The 23,732-nt window shown below is 41.6% G+C and overlaps 1 protein-coding gene across 1 annotated transcript in view; it reads right to left on the bottom strand.

The window, feature by feature from the left end:
• Positions 1-23,732, bottom strand: part of LOC122926143 (alcohol dehydrogenase 1-like) — a 153,385-nt gene that overhangs the window by 71,201 nt on the left and 58,452 nt on the right. The window contains exon 2 of the mRNA XM_044277524.1: positions 20,849-20,950. Within this exon, the coding sequence (XP_044133459.1) occupies positions 20,849-20,950 (102 nt within the window). The remainder of the gene's footprint in view (positions 1-20,848; positions 20,951-23,732) is intronic.

Raw genomic sequence — 23,732 nt, 5'->3', positions numbered from 1 at the left:
CATCCGCAAGCAAGTACGGATGCCGTGCGATTTGCACGCATGGTTGCTAGGAGACCATCGGGATGGAGACCCGATCATTATTATTTTCCCTTATAACATGGTTATAAGGGAAAATAATAGCATTCTGAATACAGAATGCATAGTAAACCAGCGCTAGAGGGGTTAAAAAAAATAAAAAATAATTTAACTCACCTTAGTCCACTTGCTCGCGAAGCTGGCATCTCCTTGTGTCTCCGCTGCTGATGAACAGGACCTGGGGTGAGCTACTCCATTAAATAGAGCTTAAGGACCTTTGATGACGTCACTCCGGTCATCACATGATCTTTTACCATGGTGAATCACCATGGTAAAAGATCATGTGACGTACCATGTGATGACCGGAGTGACGTCATCGAAGGTCCTTAACCTGTATTTAATGGAGCAGTTCACCCCAGGTCCTGTTCATCAGCAGCGGAGACACAAGGAGATGCCAGCTTCGCGATCAAGTGGACTAAGGTGAGTTAAATTATTTTTTATTTTTTTTTAACCCCTCTAGCGCTGGTTTACTATGCATTCTGTATTCAGAATGCTATTATTTTCCCTTATAACCATGTTATAAGGGAAAATAATACAATCTTCAGAACATCAATCCCAAGCCCGAACTTCTATGAAGAAGTTCGGGTTTGGGTACCAAACATGCGCGATTTTTCTCACGCGAGTGCAACGCATGACAATGTTTTGCACTTGCGCAGAAAAAATCGCGCATTTTCCCGCAACGCACCCGGCTCTTATCCGGGCAAAAAAACTCACGCCCGTGTGAAAGAGGCCTTAGAAACTCATAGACTACTACTGGAGTGAGAGAATTTATGTTGATGCTGTTACCATATATGTTTTATCGCTACTATTAAAGAAACAAGCATCTTAAGGATATTCTGGTGCTGGATTCATCTTTGTTTCGTTTCGTGAGGTCTTGCCTGTGGTTTTCGTGCACGTGGGGGTAAAGAACAAGGATAGTAATACAAGGTGAGCTGGACATTGTTACTATGGACTATTTGTCATACGGATCAGGATCCTGATCCGTCTGACAAATGCCATCAGTTTGCATACGTTTTGACGGATCCGGCAGGCAATTCAGGCGACGGAACTGCCTGCCGGAATCCTCTGCCGCAAGTGTGAAAGTACCCTAACTTAAAATCTAAGGTGAATCTAAGGCAGTCCGTGTTCCTGGCATAAAAACGACTCCAGATTAAGGAATACTAACAGGCACTCCGGAATCACCCGGATCACCCGGAACTGCATTAAGATTTCATATTTTAATGTATCAATAAACAATAAGTTGAAACAATAAAATATATAAATAAAAATAAATGTATATAAACACTAATAAGCAATTATCGTAGCAAAACAATTGATCAACTATCAATTATATATATAAACACATTTCATACATTGTTAGATAATCCCTAATCAAGCACATATAAACATGATTTCTATTTGTGAGAAATATAATGCAGATAAAAAAAAAAAAAAGTTGTAAAAAATATCCACAAATAAGACGTATCCAAAAACAAATCAATGATATTATGTAGTCCAGATATTAGATGATTAACAATGTTAGAAGAGATTGTGTCACACCGGTGACAGGTTTTAGAAGGTCTGAAAGATTATCTGCACATTAGTGATCTGACAGCCTCTTTTGGTTTTGGTTTCACTTTGTCTGTGTGTTGCTTGCATGTCCACACCTCCTGTTCAGGTGTGGATTATGTGACCTTTACCTCCCCCTATTTAGTCTGACTTTACCCATCACTCCCTGCCCTGGATAGCTTCATTTGGTTTTTGGAAGAGCTGGAGTTTGGTTCTAGTTGAAGTCCTGTTCCTCAATCAATCATCATCCATCATCCTCAGAAGTTAAGTGTTCCGCTTGTTGTATTTTGTATTCCCCCCACATTTGTTGTTTACTAGGCCTCAGCGAGATGCTGGTTCCTTTAACAGGGAAGGAGCGGGTTGTCTCTGCCCTGTCATTACTATTAGGGCATCCGAGGGCCACCAGGGTTTTCTAGCTTCATGTGTATGGGCATCTCTAGCATCGAGATGTGCCCATACGGATAGGAGGTATACCTTGGGTGGGGAGGTATACCTTGATGACATACTAATTTATTCACCTAATATGGAGACTCTTTTAGATCCTAAGAGAGAATAAGCTGTATGCTAAGATGGAAAAGTGTGTATTTGTTGTACAGGAAGTGCAATTTCTGGGTTACCTGCTCTCATCCTCAGGTTTTCGAATGGATCCAGAGAAGGTCCGTACCGTGTTGGACTGGGATCGACCCGAAAATCTTAAAGGGCTTATGCGGTTTTTGAGGTTTACCTACTACTACCGTAAATTTATTTTGAACTATTCATCGGTGGTTAAGAAGGGTGCTGATATTTCTATCTGGTCTGATGTGGCATTGCAGGCCTTTTCTGCTGTCAAATAATGTTTTGCTTCGGCCCCTATTCTGGTGCAACCAGACGTGTCTCAGCCATTTATTGTTGATGTTGACGCGTCTGAGGTAGGGGTAGGAGCAATATTGTCGCAGGGTCCTTCACCCAGTAAATGGCGCATATGTGCATTTTTCTCTAAAAAACTCTCGACTGCTGAAAATAATTTTGATGTGGGGAATAGGGAATTGCTGGCTTTTAAGTTGGCGTTCAAGGAATGGCGGCATTGGTTGGAAAGACCAATTCATCCTATTACGGTAATTACGGATCACAAGAATCTGGCCTACTTGGAGTTGGCTAAGCGACTGAACCCAAGGCAGGTCAGATGGTCATTTTTTTTTCACCAGATTTAACTTCATCGTCACTTACCGCCCTGGGGTTAAGAACGTCAAGGCGGATGCTTTGTCACGTAGCTTTCCTGGGGGGGTGAGTCTAAGGACCCTAGTCCTATTTTATCTGAAGGGGTGGTTATATCCACTCTTTATCTTGATCTCGAGGCCAGGGTGTTGGAGGCACAGGAGGATGCTCTGGACTCTTGTCTTCAGGGGAAGTTGTTTGTTCCCTCCGAATTACGCCACAAGGTGTTCGAGGGACATCACTGTACAGTGCTTGCTGGGCACCCTGGGAGTAGATCGACTGTCGATCTCATCTCTCGCAGATTCTGGTGGCCAGGGTTGCGTAAGTGTAGGACTATGTGTCAGCCTGTGGTACCCGTGCACGTGCTAAGGTGACACATACTCGGCCTCCTGGATCTCTGCTTCCATTGCCCATCCCGTCCAGACCTTGGACCCATTTGTCCATTGATTTTATCACAAATTTACTGAATTCTTCGGGAAAGACCGTGATTCTGGTGGTTGTCGATTGTTTTAGTAAAATGGCACACTTTATTACATTACCTAGTCTACCCAATGCTAAAACTCTTGCGCAGGTGTTTGTCGACAACATCGTGAAACTAGATGGCATTCCCTCTGATGTGGTGTCCGATAGAGGGACTCAGTTTGTTTCTAGATTCTGCATTCTGTACTCGTCTAGGTGTACAATTGTCCTTCTCTTCGGCTTTTCATCCTCAGTCGAACGGACATACTTGACTTAATTGAGATGTTTTGTTTCAGAGAATCAGGAAGAGTGGTCTTCATTTTTGTCGTTAGCTGAGTTTGCTATAAATAACCGTAGACAGGAATCGCTGTTTTGGGGGGCATATGGGTTCCAGCCACAGTTTGGTACATTTTCTGGTGCTCATAATTCTGGCATTCCTGAGGAAGAATGATTTTCTCCTTCTTTGTCTTCTATTTGGCGGAAAATCTAAAATAACCTGGAAAGGATGGGCAACAGGTATAAGCGTCCGGCTGACAGGAAACGTATGAGTGGTCCGGACCTGAGAGTGGTTGATTCTGTGTGGCTGTCTACAAGAAACATTAAACTTGAGGTACCTTCTTGGAAGTTGGGACCAAGATTCATTGGTCCATATAAGATCACTGCCATTGTTAACCCTGTAGCCTTCTGTCTTGAACTTCCTCAGGCATTGAAAATCCATAACATTTCTCATAAATCGTTGTTAAAGAAATGTGTTAACCCTGTTGAGCAATTTAGAATTTCAGATCTGCAGGATTGTGGACTCCCGAGTTCTCTGGAGATCCCTCCAGTATCTCGTTCATTGGAGAGGATACGGACCAGAGGAGAGGATGTGGGTTCCAGCGATCGATGTTAATGCTAGTCGTCTGGTGAGAGCATTCCACAGAGCTCATCCTAATAAGATCGGTCCTTGGTGCCCGGAGGTCACCCGTAGAAGGGGGGGGTACTGTCACATCGGTAACAGGTTTTAGAAGGTCTGAAAGATTATCTGCACATTAGTGATCTGACAGCCTCTTTTGGTTTTGGTTTCACTTTGTCTGTGTGTTGCTTGTATGTCCACACCTCCTGTCCAGGTGTGGATTGTGTGACCTTTACCTTCCCCTATTTAGTCTCACTTTACCCATCACTCCTTGCTCTGGATAGCTTCATTTGGTTTTTTGAAGAGCTGGAGTGTGGTTCTAGCTGAAGTCCTGTTCATCCATCATCCATCATCCTCAGAAGTTAAGTGTTCCGCTTGTTGTATTTTGTATTCCCCCCCACCTTTGTTGTTTACTAGGCCTCAGCGAGACGCTGGTTCCTTCACCAGGGAAGGAGCGGGTTGTCTCTGCCCTGTCATTACCATTAGGGCATCCGAGGGCCACCAGGGTTTTCTAGCTTCATGTGTATGGGCATCTCTAGCATCGAGACGTGCCCATACGGATAGGAGTAAGGGCCAGGAGCAGGGTTTTATAGGTGGCGAACCTTTTCCTTCCCTAGCGGTGAAGCCTAGTGTCTTTTCCCTTCCATCTTGTTGTCTTTTGGTGTTCTCCCCTACTACATCCGTGACAGATTGATCATGTTAATAGATCCAGATGATTAATAAATTGTTATTCATAATTCATCCAATAATCAATGTTCATGATTGGAATAACAGTAAATGGTTAATGATGTTACTTGATCCAAATTATTTCATTTAAAAATCAATGTTCATCATTATCATTAGTGTTGAGCGCGAATATTCGTATGACAAATTTTTATCGCGAATATCAGCACTTCGAGAATTCGCAAATATTTAGAATATAGTGCTATATATTTGTAATGACGAATATTCTTTATTTTTATTTTTTTAACACAGTACACATCAGGTGATCATCCCTCCCTTCTTCTAGCTTGTGGGCCAATGAGAAGGCTTTGTCTGAGTTTAGCAACATCCCTAGCAACCAATAGAAAAGTTGCCTACCCCTTACTATATAAGAACCTCCCCAGCAGCCATTTTCTGCAGTTTTTTGCAGTTATGAAAGAGACAGCAGTGTCATTGCTGTGCTCTGTGCTTTGTTGTATTACATTAGACAGTTAACTTATATATATAATTCTGATAGTTAGGGGGAGATAGTCAGTGTGGGTTAGAATGATCTATAGTGTAGCTGGTTCCAGTGCAGGGTGTTAGGCAGTGTATTAGGTTCTGCTGTCCATACATACATGCTACAGACATAGTGCTGCGATGTCACAAGTTGCAAGTATTGTGAAAAAATATGCGCATCATTAATTGCTGAAAATTCGCAAGTACAAATATATTGGAACACTCTATCTGCATACAAAGCTTTTTTAATGTTCTGCCTTGCCAACCATTTTTTCCAGTCTCAGGAAACTTATACCAGCTTGAAAAATGTAGCATAAGTGACCCACGCCTGTATTTTGCGCGGATTACGGAAATATTACATTGCAGATTTTCGCAATCAAGAATATTATCTCGAATTTGCGACTATATGATGAATATTCTACAAAATATTAGCGAAATATCGCAAATTCGAAAAATTGCCCCTGCCGCTCATCATTAATTATCATTTCCCTATTGAACTATATATATATTTCTCATCTATTCAAGTTGTCCTTATAGAGTTATGGATAAGAGTTCCTTCGGGGTAAATCTTATCAATATAATATAATTGCACACAAATATATTATGTATAACTTTCTTTTGCTGCTGGCAGATCAACTTTACCACATCTTCCAAAAATCAATGTTCATGATTGAAATAATGAATGGTTAATGATGTTACTTGATCCGGATTATTTATTTTAAGAATCAATGTTCATGATTATCATTCCCCTATTAGAATATGTGTGTGTGTGTGTGTGTATATATATATATATATATATATATATATATATATATACAGTTGCAAGAAAAAGTATGTGAACCTTTTGGAATGATATGGATTTCTGCACAAATTGGTCATAAAATGTGATCTGATCTTCATCTAAGTCACAACAATAGACAATCACAGTCTGCTTAAACTAATAACACACAAAGAATTAAATGTTACCATGTTTTTTATTGAACACACCATGTAAACATTCACAGTGCAAGTGGAAAAAGTACAAACCGGATTCCCAAAAAGTTGGGACACTATACAAATCGTGAATAAAAACTGAATGCAATGATGTGGAGGTTCCAACTTCTAATATTTTATTCAGAATAGAACATAAATCACGGAACAAAAGTTTAAACTGAGAAAATTTACCATTTTAAGGGAAAAATATGTTGAATCAAAATTTCATGGTGTCAACAAATCCCAAAAAAGTTGGGACAAGGCCATTTTCACCACTGTGTGGCATCTCCCCTTCTTCTTACAACACTCAGCAGACGTCTGGGGACCGAGGAGACCAGTTTCTCAAGTTTAGAAATAGGAATGCTCTCCCATTCTTGTCTAATACAGGCCTCTAACTGTTCAATCGTCTTGGGCCTTCTTTGTTGCACCTTCCTCTTTATGATGCGCCAAATGTTCTCTATAGGTGAAAGATCTGGACTGCAGACTGGCAATTTCAGTACCCGGATCCTTCTCCTACGCAGCCATGATGTTGTGATTGATGCAGAATGTGGTCTGGCATTATCTTGTTGAAAAATGCAGGGTCTTCCCTGAAAGAGATGACGTCTGGATGGGAGCATATGTTGTTCTAGAACCTATATTTTTCTGCATTGATGGTGCCTTTCCAGACATGCAAGCTGCCCATGCCACACGCACTCATGCAACCCCATACCATCAGAGATGCAGGCTTCTGAACTGAGCAGTGATAACAACTTGGGTTGTCCTTGTCCTCTTTGGTCCGGATGACATGGCGTCCCAGATTTCCAAAAAGAACTTCGAATCATGACTCGTCTGACCACAGAACAGTCTTCCATTTTGCCAGACTCCATTTTAAATGATCCCTGGCCCAGTGAAAACGCCTGAGCTTGTGGATCTTGCTTAGAAATGGCTTCTTCTTTGCACTGTAGAGTTTCAGCTGGCAACGGCGGATGGCACGGTGGATTGTGTTCACTGACAATTGTTTCTGGAAGTATTCCTGAGCCCATTCTGTGATTTCCTTTACAGTAGCATTCCTGTTTGTGGTGCAGTGTCGTTTAAGGGCCCGGAGATCACGGGCATCCAGTATGGTTTTACGGCCTTGACCCTTACACACAGAGATTGTTCCAGATTCTCTGAATCTTCGGATGATGTTATGCACAGTTGATGATGATAGATGCAAAGTCTCTTCTCTTTCGCTGGGTAACACCTTTCTGATATTCCTCCACTATCTTTCTGCGCAACATTGTGGGAATTGGTGATCCTCTACCCATCTTGGCTTCTGAGAGACACTGCCACTCTGAGAAGCTCTTTTTATACCCAATCATGTTGCCAATGGACCTAATTAGTGTTAATTGGTCTTCCAGCTCTTCGTTATGCTCAATTGCGCAGCAATGTTTTCCATTTCATCCACCATGACGGACACAATGAGATTGACCCTTGACCTCTGTAGGGGCAGGAACACATGAAGAGAGTTTAAATTCCCCCCACCCCTCCACCTCCTCAGTGCTTTCCTGCCCCTACAGGGGCCAACATGTGGAGAGAGCCCTCCTTTTGGGAGGGTTGAAGCATCCTATTCAAGATTGTTTCCTACAGGAATCTCCTGTTGTCCACCCGTGGCAAGGGGCTTAGGCTGGACAGCATGGAGCAACAAGGACCCTCGTCCCGGCCTATGCTGGGGCCTGCGGTCCTCCCATACCTTGAGACCTCCTTCCTCGCATCAAGAAGCAGTCTGGGGTGCCGGCTTCACACGGAGGTTCGCGTGCTGTGTTCGGCATCCTCCTTGCATCCACGTGACCAGCCAGGGGAGTAAGTGTGGCGCATGGAGCGCAAGCATTAGGAGGCGGGCCGCACCAATACACGCACATATACAGAGGTTGGTGCGACGCAGGCACACGCTGACAGCCCGGGGCGCAGCTTGATGACGTCAAACGCCGGGACTGCTGAAGAGATCGCGGTTCCAGCCAGCATTTGCCTGCAATCACCACGATGTCAGAGACACCTACTCCCCGCCAGGAAGGTCCTGATCCCTCTGCCGTCAGTACTGTGAGTTCCCCCCCGGGGGGTTGTGTTGTTAAAACAGCACTTATCCTTAATTGCTAACTGCGGTATATTTGGTTGTTCCCTCACTTCCAGGGTACTAAAGAGTCTAAAGCAAAAGTGAAGTTGCTAAAGTGCAATGCTTGCTCAAAAAGGCTACCGGAGAATTATAAGAAAAGACTTTGCAAATTTTGCACAGCTGAAATCTGTAAAGAAAATCAACCAAATATTCTTACAGAGATGAAATCCTTTATTCTGGACGAGATTAAGTCTTCCTTTACTTCTATGTCGACTCCCGGCAGTACTCCTAATCCTCCCAAGAAACGCAAGCTCTCCGTTATATCCTCCTCAGATGCTGAGGATGTGGAAGAAACCTCCGTCTCATCCAGACAAATTCATAATGAGAACCCCTATCAGAGGGGGAGATTTTGGATTAGGATAAAAAATATTTTTTCTCTTTGGATGAAATGGAGGAACTGCTAAGGGCTGTCAGGTCTATAATGGGGATTGAGGACACCTCTAGACCCCGTACTGTCCAGGATGAGATGTTCGGGGGTCTTAGATCAAAGACATCCATCGTTTTCCCAATAAACGAAAATATACGGGAAATGATTATGGAAGAGTGGTTTGATCCAGAACAGAGGCTAGGGTTCCCTAAGGAGTTCAGAAACAGACTTTGCTTTGACCAGACAGAATGCAAGATATTTAATGAAGCCCCTAAGGGTGACATATAAATGGCCAAGGTGGTAAAGAGAGCGGCTTTACCTTTCGAGGACTCCTCTCAGCTTGGCGATCCGATGGATCGAAAAGCGGACGGGCTGCTAAAAAAGTCCTGGGAATCTGTGATGTTTGGGATCAAAACAAACATAGCAGCAACATCCGTGGCCAGGGCTATGTACATCTGGCTAGGAGAGCTCGATGAACATCTACAAAATAAAACCTCTTGAGAGGAGATTCGTGATTCTATCCCGCTTCTCCGATCTGCCACAGCATTTCTAGCTGATGCCTCAGCGGAATCGATCAGCTTCTCCGCAAAAGAAGAAGCTTTTTATAATGCCGCCCGCCGGGCGCTATGGATGAAAGCCTGGTCAGGGGACAAAGCCTCCAAAGCCGAACTCTGTTCTATCCCATTCTCGGGAGAATTTGTATTTGGACCCACTCTAGACAAAATTCTAGAAAGAGCTGCAGATAAGAAAAAGGGTTTTCCTGAGGATAAAGAAACGAATAGAAAGCACTTTCGTCAGTTTCAACCCCAACAGAGATCCTATAGGGGTAAAGGAAAATCCGAAAGATGGAGCTACCCTAAAGGAGGAAGAGGACGAGGCTTCATCTTTAATCCTCAAAACAGACAGGCCAAACAGCAATGATGCCGAGGCAGGGAGCAGACTGATGCGCTTCCTATCTTCTTGGGAACATATCACCTCAAATCTCTGGGCACTAAATATCATCTCCCAGGGTTACAAGATAGAATTCACATCAGTCCTGGGTGTAATCCAAAGAGTTCCAAAACCAGAAGAGAGAAAGGGATTCTACTTTAACCTCTTTCTGGTAAAGAAACCAGACCAGTCCTTCTGGACTATAATGAATCTAAAGCCATTAAACAGGTCCATTCTGTACAGGAAGTTCAAGATGGGGGACCATCTCATCCACAATTCTTCTCATCCAAAAGGGGGCATTTATGTTGTCAATCGACCTCAAGGATGCCTATTATCATATCCCTATTCACCAGCTCTCTCAGAAGTACCTACGGTTCACACTAAAAGGTTTGGATGGTTCGATCCACCACTTCCAGTACGTCGCTCTTCCATTTGGCATCTCCTCTGCACCCAGAATTTTTACAAAATTTGTGGTAGAGATGGTGGCTTATCTTCGCCGAGAGGGCATAACGATCATTCCATACCTCGACGACTTTCTGATTCTCGGCAGGACAGAAGAAGAAAACCTATTGGCAACTCACAGGTTTTCGGAAACTTTAACGCATCTCGGTTGGATTATTAACAAAAAGTCCACACTCACTCCATCCAGGAGAATAAGGTTCCTAGGGGTAGAACTAGACTCAACCTTACTAAAAACCTTTCTTCCTCAGGACAAAACTGAGATTCTGATAAAGAAGGTTGTGAAGTTTCAGAGATCTCACAGATGCTCCATCAGGGAAGCCATGAGCTTATTAGGAAGCCTAACCGCCTGCCTACCTTTAGCACCTTGGTGCCAGAGCCACACGAGAATAACCCAGGGCTGGATCCTGAGGGAATGGAATGGAAGACGGGGAGACCTAAACAGACGGATCTGGATACCACAGTCTGTGAAATAAGATCTCAACTGGTGGAAACAAAGGAAAAGACTACTTAAGGGACTGGATTGGCGGAACCATCCAGAGGTTCAAGTAATAACGGACACGTCTCCAGGGCTGGGGAGCCAAAATAGGAGACCATTTTTTTCAGGATACCTGGCCAGAGGACATAAAAAGAAATTCATCCAACTTCAGAGAACTATACGCAGTTCTCAAGGCCATAACAAAAGGAGAAGGTTTGTTAAAAGATCAGCATCTAAAGATCCTGTCCGACAACACCACAATGGTGGCATATCTGAGAGACCAGGGAGGGACAAAGTCCAGCCTGCTAGGAGAAGTGGCAAAAAGAATCTTCTCTTGGGCAGAAAGAAACACCTTATCGCTCTCTGCTGTCCACTTGAAAGGATGCGAAAATACAGTGGCAGACTACCTGAGCAGAGAGAGAATTGATCCGGGAGAATGGTCCCTGAACTGGAGGATCTTTCAAAGGATATCTGAAAGATGGGGTCATCCCGAAATAGATTTATTAGCTTCCAAATGAAACACTCAGGTAGATCTCTTTTGCTCCCTAAATCCAAGGGACAGACCTTGGGCGATAGACGCTCTATCAATACACTGGAAATGGAGACTAGCCTACGCGTTCCCTCCAATACCTCTAATCCCTCGAGTCATCCAGAAGTTCCTAGGAGAACCAACCACTCTAATCCTGATAGCTCCTCTATGGCCAAAAAGGAGCTGATTTTCCACACTGAAACAGCTGTCGTTGGAGGGTCCTTGGGAGATCCCCTTTCAGAGAGACATGCTAGTCCAGGGCCCTCTTCTACATCCCGACCCAAGAATATTCAGACTAGCTGTTTGGATCCTGAGAGCGAGACCTTAAGAAGTAGAGGCCTTTCAGATAGAGTAATCTTCTCCCTCAAAGCCAGTAGGAAGAAAGTTACATCTTCCATCTATCTTAAAATCTGGAAAATATATTGTTCATGGTTAGGGGTGGATCACCCTGACACCTCCTCTCCTCCCATCAATAAAATCTTAGATTTCCTTCAGAACGGCTTGGAATTAGGGTTGAGACCCAGTACCCAGAAGGTACAAATATCGGCTCTTAGCACCTTCTACGACTCCAGCCTAGCCAATCACAGGTTGGTCAGGAGATTCATTAGAGCAGCAATCAGACTAAGACCTACTCTTAAATCTAGGGCTCCCACTTGGGACCTAAACACCGTCCTAGAAGGTTTAACAAAACCTTCCTTTCGTGCCGCTGTCTGATATTTCTTTAAAGCACCTTTCCCTAAAAACAGCTTTCCTGATAGCAATAACCTCAGCCAGACGTATCGGAGAACTTCAGGCCCTTTCCTACAAGGAACTGTATCTCCAGATCAAAGAGGATCACATTCGTTTAAAGTTCGATCCCGGGTTCCTCCTTAAAGTGGTCTCCTCCTTTCACCGTGACCAGGAGATATTTCTACCCTCCATTAACAGGTCCCACAATAGAGGGACATATAATAAAATATGCCTATTAGATGTCAGAGATACAGTCATTCAATATCTTGAGACTACCCAGGAATTCAGGAAGGATAATAATCTTCTAATACAGTTCTCAGGGAGAAATAGGGGAAAAAAGCTCTCTAAATCCTCCATAGCTAGGTGGATTAGATCCACCATTGAGTGTTGCTATTTGATTCAGGGCAAATCCAGCCCTGGGGTCATTAAAGCCCATTCCACTAGGGCCACTGCCTCCTCTTGGGCTGAGAAAGGAGGTGTCTCACTTGACCAGATCTGTAAGGCTGCAACCTGGTCAAGTGTAAATACCTTTGTGAGACACTATCGTCTTAGTCTTCCGGACTCTAATGAGACTCTTTTTGACCGGGGATTCTCCAGGCGATATCCCCACCCACTTAGTCATTTGTTACCTCTCATTGTAGCCGTCATGGTGGATGAAATGGAAAAAACGCAATTAGACTTACCGGTAATTCCGTTTCCTTGAATCCACCTTGACGGCCTGTACTATTCCTGTCCCCCCAAAAAAAATTACAAAATAAATATATTATACGAGGGAAGATATAGATGATAATACAGTCATGTGAAAAAATTAGGACACCCTTTGAAAGCATGTGGTTTTTTGTAACATTTTTAATAAAAGGTTATTTCATCTCCGTTTCAACAATACAGAGAGATTAAAGTAATCCAACTAAACAAAGAAAACTGAAGAAAAGTCTTTTCAAGATCTTCTGTAAATGTCATTCTACAAAAATGCCTATTCTAACTGAGGAAAAAGATAGGACACCCTCACATGTATTCCCTCTTAAATTGGCTCAGATCTCACACAGGTATATCACACCAGGTGCACATAATTAGTAGATCGTTACTCTGCATGTTGAATGAGGCTTGCCCTATTTAAACCTCAGACATTTAGTTTGGTGTGCTCGTGACTGTTGAAGTGAGAGTGAGCACCATGGTGAGAGCAAAAGAGCTGTCAGAGGACTTCAGAAAAAAGATTGTAGCAGCCTATGAGTCTGGGAAGGGATTTAAAAAGATCTCAAAAGATTTTGAAATCAGCCATTCCACTGTCCGGAAGATAGTCTACAAGTGGAGGGCTTTCAAAACAACTGCCAACATGCCCAGGACTGGTCGCCCCAGCAAGTTCACCCCAAGAGCAGACCGCAAGATGCTAAAAGAGGTCTCCAAAAACCCTAAAGTGTCATCTCGAGAACTACAGCAGGCTCTGGCTACTGTTGATGTAGAAGTACATGCCTCTACAATCAGAAAGAGACTGTACAAGTTTAACTTGCATGGGAGGTGTGCAAGGAGGAAACCTTTGCTTTCCAAGAGAAACATCGAGGCCAGACTGACATCTGCCAGAGATAAAGTTGACAAAGACCAGGACTTCTGGAATAATGTTCTTTGGACAGATGAGTCCAAAATTGAATTATTTGGACACAACAGCAGAGGACATGTTTGGCATAAACCAAACACAGCATTCCAAGAAAAGAACCTCATACCAACTGTGAAGCATGGAGGTGGAAGTGTCATGGTTTGGGGCTGCTTTGCTGCAGCAGGACCTGGTCAGCTCACCATCATAGAATCCACGATGAATTCTACTGTGTATCAGAAGGTGCTTGAAGAACATGTGAGACCATCAGTTAGAAAATTAAAGCTGAAGCGGAACTGGACCATGCAACATGACAATGACCCAAAACATACTAGTAAATCAACCAAAGATTGGCTGAAAAAGAAGAAATGGAGAGTCCTGGAATGGCCAAGTCAAAGTCCAGATTTGAATCCCATTGAGATGCTGTGGGGTGACTTGAAAAGGGCTGTACGTGCAAGAAACCCCTCAAACATCTCACAGCTGAAAAAGTTCTGCATTGAGGAGTGGGGTAAAATTTCCTCAGACCGATGTCGAAGACTGGTAGATGGCTACAAGAACCGTCTCACTGCAGTTATTTCAGCCAAAGGAGGTAACACTCGCTATTAGGGGCAAGGGTGTCCTATCTTTTTCCTCAGTTAGAATAGGCATTTTTGTAGAATGACATTTACAGAAGATCTTGAAAAGACTTTTCTTCAGTTTTCTTTGTTTAGTCGGATTACTTTAATCTCTCTGTATTGTTGAAACGGAGATGAAATAACCTTTTATTAAAAATGTTACAAAAAACCACATGCTTTCAAAGGGTGTCCTAATTTTTTCACATGACTGTATATTAGGGGATATGAATCAATATTTTTTATTATGATGTTCCACCTTTTCGGGTAATTTGTAAAGCACTGAGGAGGTGGAGGGGTGGGGGGAATTTAAACTCTCTTCATGTGTTCCTGCCCCTACAGAGGTCAAGGGTCAATCTCATTGTGGCCGTCATGGTGGATTCAAGGAAACGGAATTACTGGTAAGTCTAATTGCGTGTTTTTTTGGGGACAGCAGTGGCTTCCTCTGTGGTATCCTCCCATGAAATCCATTCTTGTTTAGTGTTTTCCGTATCGTAGATTCGCTAACAGGGATGTTAGCATATGCCAGAGACTTTTGTAAGTCTTTAGCTGACACTCTAGGATTCTTCTTCACCTCATTGAGCAGTCTGTGCTGTGCTCTTGCAGTCATCTTTACAGGACGGCCACTCCTACTTAGAGTAGCAGCAGTGCTGAACTTTGTCCATTTATAGACAATTTTGTCTTACCATGGACTGATGAACAGCAAGGCTTTTGGAGATACTTTTATAACCCTTTCCAGCTTTATGCAAGTCAACAATTCTTAATCGTAGGTCTTCTGAGAGTTCTTTTGTGAGAGGCATCATTCACATCAGGCAATGCTTCTTGTGAAAAGCAAACCCAGAACAGTTTTTATAGGGCAGGGCAGCTGTAACCAACACCTCCAATCTCATCCCATGGATTGGACTCCAGTTGTCTGACACCTCACTCCAATTAACTCTTGGAGATGTCATTAGTCTAGGGGTTCACATACTTTTTCCACCTGCACTGTGAATGTTTACATGGTGTGTTCAATAAAAACATGGTAACATTTATTTCTTTGTGTGTTATTAGTTTAAGCAGGCTGTGATTGTCTATTGTTGTGACTTAGATGAAGATCAGATCACATTTTCTGACCAATTTGTGCAGAAATCCATATCATTCAAAAGGGTTAACATACTTTTTCTTGCAACTGTATGTATGTATATATATATATATATATATATATATAGATGTAGATAGCTTGAGAAAGGCTCTGTGTTTTGAGCCGAAACGTCACCTCATTGTGCCACTGTGGCTGAATACATTTTTTGTATTTTTCTATTGGATGTGCTGTCCGTTTTCATCTACATACTTTGGGTAAGCAGTGACAACCCTGGACATAGCACCCGCTCTATCTCGCTTGTATTGGTGCTGCCAAACTCTTCCTTTTCTTTTATATATATATATATTTCTCATCTATTCATATTGTCCTTATAGCGTTATGGATGAGGATTTCTTCAAGATAAATATTATCAATATAATATGATTGCACATATATATTATGTATAACTTTCTTTTGCTGACAGCAGCTTAACTTTACCACATCGGCGTCTCACTAGGACCGGCCTCCTATGTGAGCGATGCCTCCTGCTCTCAGTCCCCTGGCTTCCCGTATGTCGGCCTGTACAGGTTGCCTTTCCCTAGCATCCCTTGTGGCGTCCCACGTGTTTTGGTCACTTCGCTTATCTTCTGGTACAGCACGCTACATAACGAGCTGCATCAAGCGCTGTATCCAACGATTCTGGATTGCATTTCTATATCTTGACTGTATCAGGGGATCCTTTTGGAATACATCAATTTCGCCAAATGCGTTTCGGAGCTACCGCCTCCTTCTTCAGTAGCTCTAAATGTAGTCCATTAACCTGTGCTATTTGTACTTTGCTCCTATTTAGAGCGAAGCTTCTACATAAGATCCAATGAAAAAGTGGAATGGATCCCCAATCACATTCAAATGAAATCCAAACTATGGAGTGGATCCTTGGGTTCATATCGATATTGAAACTAAAATGTACAAAGAATATATAACTAAACAGCAATATTAATAAATAAAAATATATAAGATGTGTTATTTACCTTGTTTATCGTTTTTAAAAATTACATTCTTAATTTATCAATATTGATTTACTTTTCGTGCATTTTTTTCAGTTTCCTATTACATAATAATAATTGTTCATTATTATTTAAAAAATTGTTCTTAAGTGCATATCTTTTTTCTTTTTCTTTTGAATGGAGAAAGTAGAATTATCTATTAACTATTTTAGTTACTATATACTTATTTCTTCTTTTAAAGGACTTCTATTTTTTCCATTTTTTTATTTGCATAATTTTTATTTTGTTTTTGAGCATTCCGTTTTGAGATGCGGAGAACAGAAATGTGAGATAAGGGTCGGAGATGGAGATGAAAGGAAGGTTGAAGGGATGGGGGCCTTACCCAGAGGAGAGATTGAGGTGCTGGTAACCATCCCAGATTTACAGAAATCCGAAAATCTCTATTTCTGCAGTCAGACTATTTTGAATTAACGTATCGAGCTTGAAAATTCTTCTGGACTCTATTCGTGATATACAGTCGTGGCCAAAAGTTTTGAGAATTATATAAATATTGGAAATTGGAAAAGTTGCTGCTTAAGTTTTTATAATAGCAATTTGCATATACTCCAGAATGTTATGAAGAGTGATCAGATGAATTGCATAGTCCTTCTTTGCCATGAAAATTAACTTAATCACCAAAAAACTGCATTTCATTGCTGTCATTAAAGGACCTGCTGAGATCATTTCAGTAATCGTCTTGTTAACTCAGGTGAGAATGTTGACGAGCACAAGGCTGGAGATCATTATGTCAGGCTGATTGGGTTAAAATGGCAGACTTGACCTGTTAAAAGGAGGGTGATGCTTGAAATAATTGTTCTTCCATTGTTAACCATGGTGACCTGCAAAGAAACGCGTGCAGCCATCATTGCGTTGCATAAAAATGGCTTCACAGACAAGGATATTGTGGCTACTAAGATTGCGCCTCAATCAACAATTTATAGGATCATCAAGAACTTCAAGGAAAGAGGTTCAATTCTTGTTAAGAAAGCTTCAGGGCGTCCAAGAAAGTCCAGCAAGCGCCAGGATCGTCTCTTAAAGAGGATTCAGCTGCAGGATCGGAGTGCCACCAGTGCATAGCTTGCTTAGGAATGGCAGCAGGCAGGTGTGAGCGCATGTGCACGCACAGTGAGGCAAAGACTTTTGGAAGATGGCCTGGTGTCAAGAAGGGCAGCAAAGAAGCCACTTCTCTCCAAAAAAAACCCATCAAGGACAGATTGATCTTCTGCAGAAAATATGGTGAATGGACTGCTGAGGACTGGGGCAAAGTCATATTCTCTGATGAAGCCTCTTTCCGATTGTTTGGGGCATCAGGAAAAAAGCTTGTCTGGAGAAGAAAAGGTGAGCGCTACAATCAGTCCTGTGTCATGCCAACAGTAAATCATCCTGAGACCATTCATGTGTGGGGTTGCTTCTCATCCAAGGGAGTGGGCTCACTTACAATTTTGCCCAAAAACACAGCCATGAATAAAGAATGGTACTAAAACACCCTCCAACAGCAACTTCTTCCAACAATCCAACAACAGTTTGGTGAAGAACAATGCATTTTCCAGCACGATGGAGCACCGTGCCATAAGGCAAAAGTGATAACTAAGTGCTTCAGGGACCAAAACGTTGACATTTTGGGTCCATGGCCTGGAAACTCCCCAAATCTTAATCCTATTGAGAACTTGTGGTCAATCCTCAAGAGGCGGGTGGACAAACAAAAACCCACTAATTCTGACAAACTCCAAGAAGTGATTATGAAAGAATGGGTTGCTATCAGTCAGGAGTTGGCCCAGAAGTTGATTGAGAGCATGCCCAGTCGAATTGCAGAGGTCCTGAAAAAGAAGGGCCAACACTGCAAATACTGACCCTTTGCATAAATTTCATGTAATTGTCGATAAAAGCTTTTGAAACTTATGAAGTGCATGTAATTATATTTCACTACATTACAGAAACAACTGAAACAAAGATCTAAAAGCAGTTTAGCAGCAAACTTTGTGAAAACTAATATTTGTGTCATTCTCAAAACTTTTGGCCACGACTGTACATTTTATGTGATCACCTCCCCTCCATTGTTTCTTAACTTTCTCAATAGCTATAAAGGTAAGTGTTGATGGATCTTTATTATGAAACTCTTTATAATGTTTAGACAGAGAATGTTGTTCGAAACCATTCCTGATATTAATCTGTTCAGCTACCCTCTTCTTTAATGTACATTTGGTCCTCCCAATGTATTGTTCATAACATGGACACTGCAAGGCATAGGTCACACCTGTAGAATCTTTCTTTCTTTCTATTATTTTTTTTTAAGTGTCTGTATCCATAGTTCTAACTTTATTAAGGGATTTATTGATTATATCCAAAGGGTATTCCTTCCACAAAAAATGCTTTTTTAATTGAGCCTCATCTTCAAACATCATTAATAGTACAATTGCATTTCAGTCGTCTAAACTGGCTCCTCGGTATATTAATTAGCCATCTCTGTAAATGACAGCTTATAAAAAGTATGTAGCTGTTTTTTGTGACCGGTTGTGATATGTGTTACAGATTAGGTTGTGGTTTTGTACCTTAATCGTTATATCGAGAAAATCTATTTGTTGTTGTCCCCAAAAAAAGTATTTATAGAGAAGCTTAAACTCATTTTGTTCTTATCAATCTCTTGTGTGAATAATTTTAATTCCTCCACCGATTTCTGCCAAATAAAAATAACATTGTCTATATATCGACTCCAGAGCACCAGGCTTCCCCCAGCTTGGGTTTGATGACTTAATCTTCCCAATGTGCCATAAATAAATGAGCATAGCTGGGGGCAAACCTGGTGCCCATAGCTGTCCCCCTTTTTTGTATATAAAAATCTAGTCCATAAATGAAAATAGTCATGTGATAATATATACTCAACTCCTTCTGCTATAAATTCTATCTGTTCTTCATGTAATTTCCCACTATGTTGTAATCTATTTTTTAACGCTAAAATACCTTGTGTATGATCAATTATTGTATATAATGAGTTGACATCCATTGTACCCAAAATCCAATGGTCTTCAACTTGTAACTTTTCCAATAAGGCTATAATCTCTGTTGTATCTTTTATATATGAGGGTATATCTCTCACTATTGGTTGCAAAATCCTATCTATATATTGAGATAGGTTTGATTAAATAGATCCTATGCCTGAGATAATGGGTCTTCCAGGTGGATTTTTTGGATCTTTGTGGATCTTTGGAATACAGTAGAATATTGGTGTCCTCTGTTGAGAACTCATAATGTATGTGTGTTCACGCTCGAATAAAATCACTTTATCGAGTCCTCTTTTGCAATACCTAGGACGTTCTTTGGAAAAATCCTGTATTGGGTCTCTTTTTAACATTCCATAAAAAGATACCCTATACAGGATTTTTCAAAAGAACTTACATAATAAATTGATGTAATATATGTTTAGCCTACAGTAACAGTTTCTGTTTGAGGGTACCAAATGATAACACGTGGGTTTCAGATAAGGCAGGTTTATGTGAGAGGACTGGGTCTAATGCATGTTTTTTTCTGATGGCTCAAAACTGCAACACAAATGCCCTGTGTAAACCCAGCCTCAAGGGAGCTGAGCTGCAATATTAGACAACGTTAATTATGGTAGAAAAGAGCCATCTTTTTCTAATCTTGTATAGCTACTTTAAGGAGGAGATTTATCAAGACTGACTTTTCTGACGCCAGTCATGATCTCCTGTTCACTGGAGTGTCACTTAATAAATTCATACACCAGGTAGGGGCAAAGTTATACCAGTTTCTGGCAGAAAATATAGTAAATACTGAAGGTCACTCCTGTTAAGCCCTGCTATTTACTCTCCACTTTAGGAAAGTAGTGAGAAGTGAAAAAAATGGCAAATTATGCCAAAAATATTGTGACCGTAATTGGCACCATAATTTGTGACTTTTTCCCACACCGGTATTTTTGGTCCACGTCCGATCAGTGTATTTTGCATATCAAATGTGAATCCATTCATTTATATTGAGCTGGATGTGATGTCCACATTTGTGCAGCTGTTTCGCAAATTATAGGACATGTCCTATTCCTGTCTGTTTTGCAGACAAGAATAGACATTTCTAGAATAGGGTCCACAGAAAATGCGAGATGCACATGTATGGTATCTGTATTTTGTGAATCCACGATTTGCAGACAGAATAACGGATAAGGTCTTGTGAATGCCCCCAAAGTCTAATAACATCTCTCTAAGGCTGTATTAACTTGGGCCCAGAATGGACCATGGCTCATGTGAACCACACTCACTGCATCACAGTGATCTATGATGCTGTGAGTTCCAGCCGCACCTCAGTTCTACCACGGTTGGGTGGAACTCAGAGCATGATAGATCACTGTGATGCAGTGAGTTTGGTTCAAATTAGCCATGGTCAATCCAGGAAATGTGGCAGGCACACAGACCGCACATGGCCCATGTGAATGCAGCCTAGGGCTAAACTTAAAACATACTTTTGGGTATAGCTCATTATTAGAACCCCTGAACTTCCCTAGTAGATCTGGAATATCTTTTTATAACTAAATAGTTATAAATAATAAAGTTGTTTTCAGTTATAAATATCACCTTTATGCGAACTTCATGAGCCTTTGGTGGCGCAACTTCAATCTCTTCTATGCTGAGCGGTTGATTAGGTGCCCAGCACACCGCAGCTTTACATTTAATTACCTGAAAGTGAAATAATAATAATAAAACTGAATATATTAAGGTGCAGAAGTCAAGAGGAACATACAGTGCATAATGTTCAAGGTTTCAAGGAAAAGCAAGATCTTTTCTCACAATGCTGCTGCAATTGTGCACTAAACATACCCTAATGTATCAAATTTACTAAAGGCCTCTTTACATGGACCAACGATTGGGACAATTATAGGAAATGAGCATCCTAAGGATTGCCCTAATTAATACAGCTAATTGAGCAAATTAGTTGCACCAAACGCACAAACTTCAATAAAGTTTCCATTTTATACTTTCCCTTTCCTGTTCATACCAAATCTTGAGTTTAAAACATGCAGCCCACTTCTCTAGCGATACTCGTTACATGCTGCAGTAATAGCAAGAATGACTGAGATGAATACCTAATACATTTCTGATAGATGGAAAAGAATTTCAGCAGACATTTTTGCTCACTGACTGCGGTTATAAATTATTGATTTCAATTAGTTTTACAAAACAAACCAGTATAACATAACAGGGCAAACTGGGCTCCTGCGAAGGATTTTATCCTGTATAATATACCAGGGCAAACTGGGCTCCTGCATAGGTCTTTATGGTTCAGGGGTAGCACTAAATGTATTTGCATCTGGCTTTGAGGTTGTTTTGTCATAATAACTCATTTATACCTATCACACATGAGACTCTGCATCCTTTTTGGCTACATTTTAAAAATGACAGAATTTTTTTTTAGTTTTATTTGTTTTAAAATGCCACAAAACTGAAGATATGATCAAAGGATTGGTGTCACACCCTGTGCTAAGCCATGCCCCCAACCCCTTCCCCCCTGTAAACTTGGCTGTTATATTTTGTTGTTTTGAAGGGTGGCAAACCTAGAACCAGGTCTAATAACCAGGAAGGACTACAAGTGTCAGAATTACAGGTAAGTGTTAAGTCAGACAGTCAAGAGTAAAATCCAGGTCAGGGGTTAATCCAAAGGATGTTGAGACAAACCGGGTCAGAAAATCAGACACTGAATCTGCAATCAACCTCCCCGGAATGAAGAGTCTATAACTGGTACTGGCTGAACAGCAGAACAGACTGAGATAGAGCGCCAAGCCCACTGCTCTTCTCCCTGATTGGCCAGGTGGCAGGAACCTCAGAGCATATGATGCCCTCACCCTACCATTCCGCCAGTGTCATGACATCCAAAGCAGTTGCAGTGGGCGGATGTGTAAATCGCGGAGAGGTGGAAAGGTTTGTTATACTGTATACATAGAATAATAGAATATTGTTTATTTTTTTTAGATGCCTTGAGACAATCGTGCATATATTCTTTTCTGAGTGAAAGAATTTTTTGGCCAGCGGTTCAAACACTCTGCAGAGCAGCATAACTGCTTCAATCCCTGGTTATAATCCCACAAGGTTATCTACAAAATATTTAATAATAAATCATAGAATGTTCCATTCTCCATTCCTAACATAGCTCCTGAGTCTTCTGTATGGTTTTGCACATCCTCTTGATACATTCAGCTGGAAGCAGGCTCAGAGAAGAAGTTACATTAACTCTGCAGCATGGAGTACACATGTCCAGTGCCCATATATTGTTTATATGGGCATGGACCCCCTACAGTCGTGTGCATGAGCCCTCAAGGCGACCTAGAATGTTAGCAGCACCAGTATAGCACCCTTGGATTTTTTTTGCAGGTGCCATTTTGTAGCCAGTGCTCTTCAGATACTACAGATATCCAGAGAATATGGCATCAGTAAAAAAAAATCTTTGAAAACACTAGTGATGAGCGGGAGGTGCCATATTCGATTTCGCAATATTTTGCGAATATTCGATTGAATATTCGTGTTATATTCATCGAAATCAAATATTTGTAATTATTCCAATTATCGCAAATAATATGCGATTTAATTAATCGCGTATTGCGATTTTTCTTTTGATAGACTATTGCAACGTTTCTATGACTAATTGACTATGGCTAGGCTAATATGTGTATTTTACAAAATTTCGGAATATTGCTCTAACTTCGTCTTTTAGAATATTACGAATATTCTAAAAGACGAAGTTAGAGCAATATTATGAAATTTCGTAAAATACACATATAGATTGTAATTTAGCTAACATAGTGCTATATAATCCTTTTCTGAACTTAAGTTTTGTAAAATATGTACACTATTAAAAAAAATTACTATAGCAGTATATTAGCTAAATTACAATCTATGTGTATTTTACGAAATTTCGTAATATTGCTCTAACTTCGTCTTTTAGAATATTACAAATATTCTAAAAGACGAAGTTAGAGCAATATTACGAAATTTCGTAAAATACACACAGGGCCGGCCTTTGGGGTGTGCGGGCTGTGTGGCCGCACAGGGCGCCATAGCAACAGGGGCGCTGGGCGGCCGACAGCCCGCCGTGAACTAAGTCTCTACTCTACTCACGATTATTCTGCGACTGTCTGCGGGCGGCCGACTAACACAGCGCTCAAAGCACACGGTCCGGACAATTGAGGAGTGAGGAGGGGGCGGGGCCCGCGGACGCTCTGAGCTCCGCTCTGCTGCCTGGCTGGCCTGCCTGTCTCTTTAAGAGAGCAGACCAGTGGCTGCTAGAGCGTAACTGCCGCATAGGCACGTCTTCCCTTTTGACGTTGCCACTGAGCTCCGCCCCCAGAGAGAAGACGGAGCGCGCCGGAGCGCGAGCCAGCAGCCACAGCAAGGAAGCAGCACTACAATCTACACAGGCACAGCAAAAGAACAAGTAGGTATTTGGAGAAATGTGCCATGGGGGCTG

Source organism: Bufo gargarizans, chromosome 1 (assembly GCF_014858855.1).
Source record: "Bufo gargarizans isolate SCDJY-AF-19 chromosome 1, ASM1485885v1, whole genome shotgun sequence".
Lineage (NCBI taxonomy): Eukaryota > Metazoa > Chordata > Amphibia > Anura > Bufonidae > Bufo > Bufo gargarizans.
This window is presented reverse-complemented; position numbering and strand designations above follow the sequence as displayed.